Consider the following 13,131-nt stretch of genomic DNA (forward strand, 5'->3'; position numbering starts at 1 on the left):
GTGTTGTATGTCTCTGTGCAGTGCAGCAAGATGTTGGAGGTTTTTTAACAGACCACAGCTCTGTTGCATCTAGAGCTGTGGTCTGCTGGGGGAGCATCATCAGCTGGTGACACCAACAGACTGAATAAAGTAATTGGGAACACTGGCTCTGTGACTGGCACACGTCTGAAGCTTCATGGATAATCCTCACTGCCTTCTGCAACACTTACTGGACAGTCAGCAGAGCACCTTGTCTAACAGACTGATTCAGCTCCACTACCACAAGGACAGACACAGAAATAATAGAGCTCCATTATTATGTAACTTTTTGAAGAGAAAAAGCTAACAAAGAGAAAACGAGCCAACCACTGCTACCCAATATTTGACACTTAGAATTACAAACGTCTCATCTCAGCCTTCAGCTTCATTCACTCTAAGCCTTTATTCTGAGTCATAGTGTGTGTGTTTAATCAGCTTGCCTCTCATTGAAGCTCTTGACAGTTAATACATCATGTTAATAAACTATCTCTTTAGTCTTTTTTAGTTTAGCATGAGAATTACTGCAGTTTTACCACGTCCCAAAATGTTCTCACTGGATGATAAACTTTACATTTATATTTTATCGTGATGGGTGTTCACTTACCCCGAAGTTGGAGGCTGCAAATCTGGCTGGAGCAGAGACATTGGTGGAGGCGGTGGGGTGGGCGTAGAAGGCATTGATGTTGGCCAGCAGGGTGCTCATCACTGCCGGCACCCCTGACAGCATGTACTTAGAGGACAGGCAAGAGAATTGGCTGAGCAGGAGAAGAAATGTGGGGAAACGGGCAGGGGAGAAAGAGAAAGGAAGATTGAGGATATAAATGCAGTTAGCAGGTTAAAAAAAGGCAGAAGTGGTTATGGAGAGGCGGGAAGGAAGGTGGGTAAGCAATTAGGATAAGACAGGTGAGGACAGAGGGTAAGAAGGTCGAGAATGAGACATAAAGAGGCCAGAGGGGGGATCAGTGGAAGCAGGAGGAGGATATAAATTACGGAGAAAAGGGAGAGAGTAATTGAAGTGGACGCAGGAAGGCAGGAAGGAAATAGCGAAACATAATGAGAAGGTGAAAAACAAAAGACACAAAGAGAGACGGACGGGAAATGATCAAAAAATTAAGTCAATGAAGATGAAGAAAGAAGGAAACTTCTTGTGTGGACCCGAAATTAATATTGCCAATGATGATTTAACATTGGGGGGGGGAGTAAAACAGTATTTTAAACCCTCTGAAGACCCCAAAAAAAGCTAAAGGAAACTGGATATGGATGGACCAAATGGATTTGAGTTGGGTGCAAACATACCCAGGGTGTAGAATAAAATCTGAGACGTGCAAGCATTTTTCTGTCCCCATGGCTACATTTGAATCAGTTTTGGTCCACTTGGTTTTGGCTGTGGTCTAAATATCTTAGCACCAATGTAGCAAACACAGAATGACACAAAACAGGAAAGCTGATGCTGAAGGCAGCCAGTTTTAACGGAGGCTGGAGAATGGGAACTCCTTTGTTCACTCTAAAGACTGGCCCCTGTATCCACGCGTCACAAGATGATCTCATATTCTTTGTGTTGTCATTTTGAATCCACACGCCAGCAAAAGATGTGGAGTCATACGAGGGGGTGGAGAGGTTTCAGAAAGCCACTGAACTGAAAAGATGCATGCAGCTACAGCAAAGAACTGTCTTTGAGCCAAATCTCAAAGTGATGAAACCAGGTTTCACTGTCGCAGAGGAAATGGCTCATTCAGTGGAAGATGCTGCAAAAAGAATATGAGTATTTGCGAGTGGTAGCTTTTTCTGAGAAGCTGAGGCTGTAAAGAGGAGAGAAACTACATGATAAAAACAAACTTTCTCACGCAGAAAGCAGACACTACACTGAGTTGTCATATTGAGGGGGAAAAATAATATATTACATTTAATTAAACAGCCAGTTGTATGGCAACTGTGCGGCAACCTTCACGTAAAACGTAATCAGAATGCATTTTTTCAGTTGACTAACATGATGACTTTTTTATGTGTTAAGTGGAGCATAATGTATGTGAACAAGCTTTTAGGGAAATTGAAATTTAATTTCTTTTTACTGAAATAAAACATCTCAGAAGCTGCAAGTGTCTGGCCCCTGATGTCATTGATGTTTCCCAGTGTGGAAGTTTGAAGCGGAGCCCTAAGAACCTCACTTTTGCAGGATGCCAAATTGCTTCTAAACTTATCCACAAAATTATAAATTGTTTGGTACAAACAAATACACACATACCATTTAGAGTGTGTGAAATGTTAGACAGGGTCCTAAAAACAGGTGAATAAATTAATTTCCTCATCGGTGAAGGAGCTGTTCGGTTCACCGAGTTCTTAGTGAGACTTCTATAATGGCCACAGTGTTCTTGTATATTCCAATCACCACTTTCATTTGGCTGTGTCATTGAACGGCTCATATCCACATTTCCGCTGGGACAGAGTCGGGCCCACTTCTGCTTACAGCTTCACTTCACTCAATATTTCCCCACATGATTGCGTTATGTGATTGCGCTCCTTTTCCCAGCACACAAAACCAACACACGTCCCTTTAAGCCCAAATTCTGACATTATTAATGCAATTAAACCAGGATGTGTGTATGAATGCTTGCTGAGTGCTTCTGTGCCCCTGCCTGCAATGATCCAACCAAACAGCAGGGAAATCTCTGAGGTGAGGGGTCATCTTTTCTCATTAGGTGAGATAAACTAATTTGCATGTTGTTTATAGTTCATGACATTAATGCCTCCCATCACATTAACATGCAGGAGACACACAGGTCCACAAATAATACCAACGAGCCCCTCCTGATACATCTACCTCACATCACAGCCTGTTGGATGGACTGTAGTCAAGTGTTCGGTAAGTTTGCAAACAGAGCTTACGTCATGGCCTGGAAGATGGACTCAACGCCGTAACGCATCGCAAACTCATCCACAATTTCCTGTTGCACTTCATCAAAGTAAACCTTCCACGCGTCGTCTCCCTGAGCGGCCGGGATCTTCACCGCGCCGCCTCCCTCGACATCCGTCGTAAAGTGAAACGTATTCTAGAGAGAGGATTTAAAATTTAAAAATGTAACTGTAATTATTAACCACATGAAACAACTTTGTTTATTTTAGGAATCTGTTTTGTGTTAGCAAACAGACTCAGACGTGTGTCTACTGATCCTCAAAAAGTATTTATGAATATTTCCATTTCAAACAGAAATCCCAAAGAGGTGTGAAAAACGCTCCAAGACTTTTCACACAACCAAAACCATCAAAAGTCATTCCTCCAGTGCCCTCCTCTCACCTGAAATCTGAAGGTGATCAGTCTTTCTCGGTTGCTGCCCCCAAGCTGTTTTGTTTTTATTGTTGTTTCTGTAGTTATGTTTCAGTAAGAATGGAGTAAAAATGGCACGGCAACATTTATGTGACCAGGAAACATCAGTGGTTTATCAGTGATTGCACAGATATTTTTCTATTTCAGCAAAAAGCTGCAGTGACCAACTGATTGGCCAGAGGTTGAGCGTGCAGGGTTACTGGTGGGAGGCAACCTGCTTCCAAACAATCCAATCTGCCATCTGGTCAATAAATGCAGACAGATCACACAGACTGACTGCCACGAGTCTCTTTACAATAGGAGACGTGACTCAGCTGGTTATATTCTGGTTGTATTCATATAAAAACAAGGTCACCGAGCGCCCGTGCCGTTGTGCAGTTACACTGCGTCTCTATTTGTGGAGAAACTTCAGTTTCAAACCTGTGAGGTTCTGGCTGGACTCTAAATGTAAGTAGCTAATTTGAATTTCTGTTTAATTCAATCTGATTTAATGTCTCTGTGTACACAGCACTGATTTATCACAGCTGACTGCAGTATTGTCACACACAGACTGCATGTAATTGTCAACCTGACCCCGTTCAATTGTAAACAGACTTATCGCACACGACCATAATCGTTGTGCTCGTGCCGTGGTCTCTCTTTTATGTGGTAAATTGTGAAAGCTGTTTTAACCATTTCTTTGTTGATAGCTTCATCTGAATAGAAACTATAGCATAGCAAACTGTTTAACAAATACAGTCAGTGTCCCCACGACATGTTTGATGTCCTTTACCTCATGAAGGCACATGTACTGCACGTGGTAGGGCGCCACCTTCTCCTCTCCCTCAATCTCCACGCTGATCTGAAGACGGATGGCACCAGACACCGCCGACTTGTCTGTCCTCTTTTCTGTAAGTAGACAAAAACACAGACACAATTACTCTGAAGTGAAACATCACTCAGAGTTAAATTTGAGATGCTCTTTAGGTCTTAGATGACAAACAAACACTCTGAGACATTTATTCCCATAATCCTCTGAGTTCTGAGTGACTACATACCCAGGGTATACCACACGTCCATCTCTCCACTGAGCGTTCGGACCTCAATGATGCTCTGTCCCAGGAAGTCGTCCGACTCCCTCTTCAGACGCTGCTTCACTCGCGACTTGATGTCATCGTCCTCGTCCCAAACCCGCAGCTTGATCCGATCTGATGAGTTGTGGCACTCGCTGTGCAGACAGGGAACAGGTGGGTGGGCTGTTGTTTTGACACATGTGGCAGCACGCAGCTGAGGTGAGGCATTTGCAAGCCCAGAGCAAATAAACATATGTTTGAAATGATTTAAGAACCACATGCTTTATCACTCTGCAGCCAGCAGCTACTGACTCATTAATTTGAAGGAAAAAAAAAGGCTATATTTATTAAAAAAAATAAATAGATGTCCTAACCCAAAGCTGAAATATAGCTTGAAGAAGACAGAATATATAATTAAAATCAATTTGAAGTGCATGTGACGCAACTTTACATCGTGCATATTTTAAATCTCCAAACCTCTCTTCTTATGTGCTTTATCCGTACAGAGGAAAGTTTTAAACTTCTTAACTGCTCTAAAATTCATATAAATATACAAAGTGAGAGGGCTACCAATGTTGCACCAGACAAAAGCTAATAAGACGCATTAGTGCTAACTGACCCACACTGGTCTGCAGCTGTTCAAATATTCCTTACTTATTAATCAGATTATATAATAAAGTCAATGAAAACCAAAGGAGGGCATACAAACGTCTATCAAACAGAACATCCACAACATTCAACCCACTGACAGGAGACGTGCTTAACATGACTGCTGCCTTTAAAGTTGGATTTTCCTGGGAAACTTTGGTCTAGACATTGACGTGGGTGTTACTTTGAAACGTACCGCCCACCATTGCTGCGGCACAATCACACACCTCACATGTCAGGCCTCCCTCATGGAAACAATGTTAGACCACAACATAAAAACTTGATGAAAATCCAGGCATTAATCTGCCTGGATATATGATCCCAAGGCCACAACCCATTGGACCCAAAGGAACCACAGATACTGATACTACTGCTGTATATGCATTTTGCTATTTCTAAGTCCTGCACACCTTTACATCTGTTCCACTGGGCTCCACTGGGTACTTAAAAAAGATGCTGTGATCAGGAACAACACAGCAAAGATGATCACGAGGAATACTCTGTGCAAACCCACACAGTGTTGAAAAGACCTCTAACGAACCAAGTGAAATCATCTGTGTGGGTTTCCTATGGATGTGCGGGACCTTCAGGAAAACGATTACAAATCATCTTCTTGCACAGCAGGGTCACCGTGACAGAGGCACATAGCTTTCAGCTCCAACTACGTTTTAAACCTGGAGGAAAACAGCAACTTGCACTTACAAGCTGAACTTTTCCTCCCAGACTGGGTTCAGGTTGCCGTAGATTGTCTTTGTTCTCTTCTTGGTTTTACCCACTTGGATGGTCACATATGGATCACTGGAACCTGTCCTGTCCTTGGCCTGGAGACCCTGGGCACTGACGACTGACACACACACACACACACGCACACACACACACACACACACACAGAGAAAATGACTATGAAAATTGCATAAGAACAACAAACACCTACTCCCTACCATCATCTTTCTGTTTCTCATTCACATACACATCGAAACACACAATATCACCCACACAGTTATGCAAAGCCTCGTAACACAATACTCGTGACTCACAGGCAGATGTTGGGTAACATTTTTTACTAAATATCTTAAATAACCGCGAGGTTTTGTGCAACAAGTGGTGAAAGTAGGCTTTAAAAAACCATGAGGCTATGATGTGGTCCCACTGTTGCACCAGAGCGTAGTGAAGCCTGTAGTGTCAGCAGCACATGGCATGCAATCTTTTTTTATCTCCTTTTTGCACATTGCATTCTGTATGCTGCATCTGTACCTTACTCTCCTAAAACAACCAAGCAATAAATGAAAAGCCGTTTCTGTGACACCTGGCTCTGTTTGGCTTCTCTCCTGTCAGCTGGCACAAAACTTTTTTGATAGACGGATGATCTGAATTGTGACTGGAGACATTTATCAACTACGGAAGGTCAACAGGTACCAAGGAGGGACAACTTCATTTCTGCCATCTCACACTGTCACTTTAATCCAGGTGAGAAGGCAAGCGGGATTTCTGCAGCACATACTAATGAGGGGAACTATTCATAGCTGCAGACTTTAACTAGAGCTGAAGCCTGAGGACAAATGAACTAAGCAACATGCACGCACATTTTCTAGGACCGGGAGGAAGGTTATTGACAGAAATTCGACATGCAGGGTGAGCTCAGGGTGAGTCTCATCATTCAGAACGTAGCAAATGATGCCGATTGCACAACCTGTGTGTGTCCCAGGCCATAAATAGCTGTTGCTTAACAGCAAACACTGACTGTAGTTAAAGAGTGTGACATGTTTTTTGTGTCTAATATTTGAAAAAAGCCAGTTCATGTATGAAATGTAAACAGGCGATCACATCTGTTTTTAATTTTAAAAATAGAAAAAAGAATAACACATTTATGCCATTTATGAATATCTACACTCAACCATTTTATTAGGTACACCTGTTAGCGTGCTTGTTAATGCAAATGTTCAAATAGAGCAATCACATGGCAGCAATTCCACTCATGCAGGCATGCAGACATAGTCAAGATGAGCTGCTGAAGTTCAAACTGAGCATCAGAATGAGTAAGAAAGGTGATTTAAGGGACTTGGATGGTTGTTAGTTGTGGACAGGCTGGTCTGAGTATTTCACAAACTGCTGATCTGCTGGGATTTTCCTGCACAGCCATCTCTACAGTTTACAGAGAATGGCCTGAAATACTAAAATCATCCCGCGAGCAGCAGTTCAGCAGAAGAAAATGCATTGTTGATGCCAGATTCACCAAAAAAGCTGGGATGCTGAGTAAATTATAATTCAAAACAGAATGCAATCTTTGACAGTCGCATACCCATATTTTATTTATAATAGAACATAAAAAACAAATTAAATATTTGAGCTTAGAAAATGTACCATATTCAAGGGCAGCAACACGTCTCCAAAAGTTGGGATGGAGCAACAAATGTCTGGAAAAGTAAATGGTACTAAAAACGACAATCAGGTTAATTGGCGACAGGTCACTGACCTGCCTGTGTATAAAAAGAGAGGCAGAGTTTTTCAGAAGTAAAGCTGGGCAGACGTTCACCACACTGCAAAGAATGATGTCTAAAAATTGTGGAATAAATTCAGAATGATGTAAATCCCATTATTAGTGCCTAATATCACTGAAAGAGTCTGAGAAACTTGAAAAATCTCTGTGCATAACGGGCAAAGCCTTTTAACTGCATTCACATGCATCGCTCCGTGGGCTCAGGAGGTTTTAGCTCAACATATGCTCCCAGCCAGATGACTTTCTCCGGCTTCTCTCCAGGGAAGGTTTTGTGTATTTCAGCAAGACAACAACAGCACGGCTTCACAGTAGAAGAGTCTGCGTGCTGAACGTTTGCATCATCGCAAAACTAAAACTACAGCAAAGAAGACCCAGGACTGTGAAGCAGCAGGAATCTCCCATCAGACAAGAACGGGACAACATTGTTCTCCTGTTAGTCCAGCAGGTGGTCTCCTCAGTTCCCAGATGTTTGCACACAGTGGGAAACATGATGTCATCAAAATTACCCAATTTCTTTAAATGGTCCGTTTTCTCACTTTAAACATTTGTTTCCTGTTTTTTCCCAAATAAAATGTCGATTAACGAGATGTGTGTTCGAATGTACGATTAATATGCTGTTATGAGCCATAACGTTCCAGTCATATATTTGCTGTCTGTTCATTTAGTGGCCACGTCTCTGTGCTAAAGAGCATTTTGAATATAAATTGGTTATTCCCTACTGGAATCGAGTGACTCTTCAAAGAGCTCTCTGTGAAGCATCTCCTGTCAGTCCAGAGGGGTTCGAGTTAAAAGCGCTTCGAGTTGTATTTCAGATGGATGACATGACTGACGTTTTAGACAGCTTGATCAATTTATAGACACATGCAGCCTTTTCTTTATCGTGTTTAAAAAGTTCACTTGTTTAAAGGGTTTTATCCCATTTACAACTACAGAGAAAAGCTTTTCTTGTGCTTACAAGCAGCCACACTGATAGGAGGACTGTACAAAGAGATTATGCGTCCAAAGCTTCTGAACATGTACTTTTTAAAAAACTATTACTGTCATGGTCCTGGGTCGGTGACCCAGCGCTTTGAGTCTATTATTATTATTTTCTAGTTTATTCTGATTTTGTATTAGTTCTTTGGGTTTGGTTGTCGTGTTTATTATCCCTACCTCTGTGCTCTGTTCGAGTTCCCGAGTTTTGTGTTGTAAAACAGTCTGTGTGTTTCCTGTTTTACTTTGTAGGTCAGTCTCGTTATGCCCATCACTTCCAGCTGTGTCCCCTCCTGTGTGCCATTTCCTGGTTACCTGGTGTGTGTATTTATAGTATGTGTCGCGTCGTCTGTGTTTCTCTGTGAAGCTTCTGCATCATTTGGTATGTCTCCGTGTCTCTCTGTTCCTCGCCTCGTGTCCTCGCTTTGTGTTAGTTTTCCCAGTTTAGGTTTATATTCAGTTCTGCCCTCACCTGGGTTTTCACTGTAAATAAATCTCCACCTGCATCTCCACTGCCATCTGCATCTTGGCTCCTCGTTCATTCCACCACACGACTGCTGCCCCAGCCGTGACAATGACTGCACATCAAGAATTGGTTGAGTATGTTTGTCAGACCTCGTTCAGCAGGAAAGTGAATGACAGCCATTAGGTTATGAATGATTTTCAGCAAAGCAGCAGCTCCACGCCCGTCCCTGTATCTCATCTTTAAACGAGCTCATCTCTGCTGATTGGGGAGACAAGGTGTGATGGCTGCTATGGAAACACTGCTGCCAATATATGGTGTGATATGTCTGGTTGCTTTGGTAACAGTGGCAGTCCTGATGATGTGCGGCGAAGAGAGGTGGGGATGTGAATCCGTTCAAATTAGTAACTCCTTCCTATAAACAGTTAAAGTTTCAGCACAGCTCAGTAGACGGTGTGAGGAAAGAAGATGCTTTATGAATATGGGTGGATATTTTTTAGCACCTGTCGCGCTCCGGCTCAGCGACACTCTGCTTCACTTCTACACAGCTGCAGGTTTACACAGGTGTCGGCGACAACTGTGCCAGCTTTCCTAACTCTCATCGGGTTTGAATATGCATGAAAAAAACTGCTTTGCTTTTCCAACTTTCTAACACCCACAGTCACTCTTTGGGAAAGTGTCGGAAATTGTGCACTGAGGCCTGGTTGACTGAACCAGAAGAATTTATTTACTAACGGACATTAATGACACCTTGGGGACTCAGCCAATCCCAGGTGATCCCAGCCCATATCAGCTGACACCTTAGCTGAAACTCATTAGCCTGACTAAAGCTGCCTCTGCAAGACCCTTTGCAACCCACCATCCAAACCAGTTTCATATTTGTCACTGATGCCTGTGGAGGTCTTGCTGGTGCTGTAACTACTGTATACTTTCCATGTATAAGCAGAGATTATTTTGACTAATGTGGGGCCTAACTAAAATACACTAAACTAAATGTGGCTGAAGTCAGTGTTAACTCTTTAAGACCTACCATAGAACCAAGTCCTCCAGAGCCAGAGTAATTACCATGCACTTAATGTCTGCATTAAGTGCATGGTAATTATAGAAATTGCAAAAAAGTGCAATAAACTACAAAAAAATTTAAAATCGTTTTGGTTTATTTAACATATATTTCTAGTTAGAGAAATTTAACAGGCGTATCCCTCAAAACTGTAAATACAAAAAAGTTGCACAAAATAGTTTCCCACCAAAGGAAATTAATTTCAAGTGTCTTCATAGTTTTATTTTTGAAATACACCAATTTTCATACACTGCAGGAAAAACGAAAATAAATATTATAGTGCAAATTTGCAAAATAACAGCATATGCATCAAAATAAAATATTTCCAGCAGTGCAATATGAGTCCTCAGCATCCCAGAGACGACACAGAAAGTCATAAAGTCAAAGATAACTTTTAAAAACACCAGTATAGGCTCATGAGGCCCCGATGGTAAAAACTACATTTCCTCAAAATGGCGTCACTTCCGGTTTCGGGCAGGACATGGCGGACATGCAATGGTTCACGCTGATGGACATAGGAAGTGTTACAAACAGCTGATCGGATCTGCAAAGCGTGTTTCTGGAATATTATGTTTTTGTTGCTGCAAGCGCTTTTTATGCAGTTTTTGCAAAGCTATATGTGGAAGGAAACTGTGACCAAGGACAAGCTGATGGCATCAGATGTAAGTACAACTCCTCAGGTTTCATATGCAGAAAAAAATATTGCGCTAGCTTAAGTGATTGCAGTGCTACCGGGCTTTAAAGGGTCAATTATAAAAGGGAACCTTTACATTTTACTAGAGTGAAAAGAATCTGGGAATTACTTTTCCTGGATGTCTGCAAGAAATTTGCTCCTAACAGGAGTCTGAAAATATTGGGGAGAGTTTGTGTAAATGTGTTTTTATCTTTCAATAGCTGAAAGTGAGACAAAAGCAGAGGCAGATTAAGGATGCCTTGTAGTGAAATGCGGCATTTGGACTCCAGTTTAAAACTACCGTAAACATTTCAATGGTCTCTGTAGAGAAAACAGGCAACTGTTTAGGTCTTTAACTTCAAATAAGAAGTAACAAGTAAATACCATTGATGGTGATCTTGGCTGACCACTTGGAAGTGCCATCCAGCACACTCTGCTTAATGTTCTTCATGTTCTGGGTGTGGACCATCTTGGAGACGTTGAACACTTTACGGATCTCCTCAAAGATCTCTGGCTTGTTCCTCTCGCGGATTTTCATCCGGTCTTTCATGGCCATGATGATGTGCTGCGTCCGGTCCTCTGCCCCGGTTTTGGAGCTCTTCTCGGCCGCTCCTGAAGGCGATGCAGCGAGTTCACAGGAAGCAATAATAAATATGACAATTCAGCTGTCAGGTAGTTTAATAACTTTACTTACTTTGCAGGCAGTCAGCGTTTAGCAGCTCTTGGCATTTCTCATGCACTTTGACCCCACACTCTGCACAGCGCATTCCCTGCCGGGCGATGCCCCACAGCAGACCCTCGCACTCGTAGCAGTAAGTGGGTGTGGTGGCGGTCCACACTTCAAAATTGTGCGGCGTGGTGCAGGAGATGGGGTAGATGAGAGCCTGCAGGGTCTTCTTGTATACGTGGTTTTTCTGTTGGAGGAAAAAAGAGAGAGAGGAAGCGATAAAGAGAACGTGCGTCCGAAAGAAGCATAAAAGCGAGGAGTAGGACTGGTTTTTTAAAACATTTTCCAAAGAAAGTAAACTGAGGGAGCAGACAACAGCTTAGAGACTGATACGGAGCAAATAGGCGAGGATGCAAAACAAGGCAAGACAGAGGACGACGAGGTCAGTGACAGAAATGCACAAAATACTATTCGCACTTAGTAATACATAATTATATAAAAGTATATATTAGCTAGTTGTGTTCACTGTAGTCTGATTTAAGTAAGGTCTGCAGAAGTAATTCAGGAAAGCTGTCAAAATTAACCACAGCGTAATTTTAAGGAAGTATCATTTAAAATTACAGCGAGCTTTGATTATGTACAGCAATTAATTTGATTGAAATTCTACGACTTTTCTCTGACGAACTAAATTCTGATGTTGTAGGAGGAGTGTGGGAGGAGGTGAACAATCTACACAAGACCAGAGGACACCTTGACAAGAAGCCCAGTTTGATTTGGTGAATTTTGTATCGAGGGCAAGTGAGTCATTATTATTGTTAATGCTCTCTTTATTCTTTTCTTTATAATTACCATGGTAGAGATGCTGGTGTGGTGGAGTTACTAATAGAAATGACTGTTTTGTATCAATACTTTCACTTTTATTGATCTGACCTTTTGATTTCACTTTGTGCTTTTCTGTGATTTTATCACCTCTGATTTCCATTTGTCTGCGACTGTTTTTGCCACAGGATGAACCTTTAGGCTTTCTGAATTGGTGAGAAACAAACTTGGAATCGGAATCCAACAAAATAAAAAGAGTCCGCAACACAATTCATGAAGGTTTATATATTATAGGAAAAAAGGTGAGAGGCCATCAATACGGTTCAGTCCACCAACACAACCTATGGCCTTAAAACTAAAGTCACTCAGTTATAAGGCGAGCCGGTATTTATTACATGGTCTATTTTTAGCATTGCACTTGAACTGCACAAGTCTTCTACACTGTAGGACTCTAGTAAACTGCGTTTCATCCAAATAAGAGGCTCTTAATTTTTCATGTGTAATTATACTCTGAAAAGAAAACCCCAACCTTTGAAACTCCTCCTGTCCTCTGCTGTATCATTTTCTGCCAAATCCAGTGACCTACTTTATGCACTTTAATTATTAATGCTTCTTCTGATATATAATGTAATCACCATCATGACTTGGCACAGCGAGGCATGGAAAAGAATTGCAGAATGAACTATAATAAACAAACATGAAGTCTGCCCCTGCCTCCATTAAAACATGAAGCTGTCTGAAGTTGACTCAGCAAAATCCAGAGCCTACAGTATATTGGATCTCCAACACACAGATTAACAATATGGCTGCAGGATAATGACAGCAGGAAAACAGTTGGAGGGAAAAAAGTGTGAAAAAGTGTGTGTGACTGTTTGTAAAAATAAGTTGAGGTCTGCGTGAGTCCCCATTAGCTGGCATCGAGGTGACAAGTCTCCCTGTA

At 41.9% G+C, this 13,131-nt stretch overlaps 1 protein-coding gene across 1 annotated transcript in view; it reads right to left on the reverse strand.

Annotated features, from left to right (window-relative positions):
- The window catches only part of LOC102212800 (protein unc-13 homolog B-like), an 85,759-nt gene that overhangs the window by 45,857 nt on the left and 26,771 nt on the right, over nucleotides 1-13,131 (reverse strand). The window contains exons 8-14 of the mRNA XM_013910196.1: nucleotides 11,400-11,619; nucleotides 11,090-11,317; nucleotides 5,743-5,884; nucleotides 4,378-4,547; nucleotides 4,113-4,228; nucleotides 2,902-3,065; nucleotides 623-773 (exon numbers count right to left, since the gene is read on the reverse strand). Coding sequence (XP_013765650.1) covers nucleotides 623-773; nucleotides 2,902-3,065; nucleotides 4,113-4,228; nucleotides 4,378-4,547; nucleotides 5,743-5,884; nucleotides 11,090-11,317; nucleotides 11,400-11,619 — 1,191 coding nt within the window. The remainder of the gene's footprint in view (nucleotides 1-622; nucleotides 774-2,901; nucleotides 3,066-4,112; nucleotides 4,229-4,377; nucleotides 4,548-5,742; nucleotides 5,885-11,089; nucleotides 11,318-11,399; nucleotides 11,620-13,131) is intronic.

Source organism: Pundamilia nyererei, unplaced genomic scaffold (assembly GCF_000239375.1).
Source record: "Pundamilia nyererei isolate P.nyererei 1_Seehausen unplaced genomic scaffold, PunNye1.0 scaffold00038, whole genome shotgun sequence".
Classification (NCBI taxonomy): Eukaryota; Metazoa; Chordata; class Actinopteri; order Cichliformes; family Cichlidae; genus Pundamilia; species Pundamilia nyererei.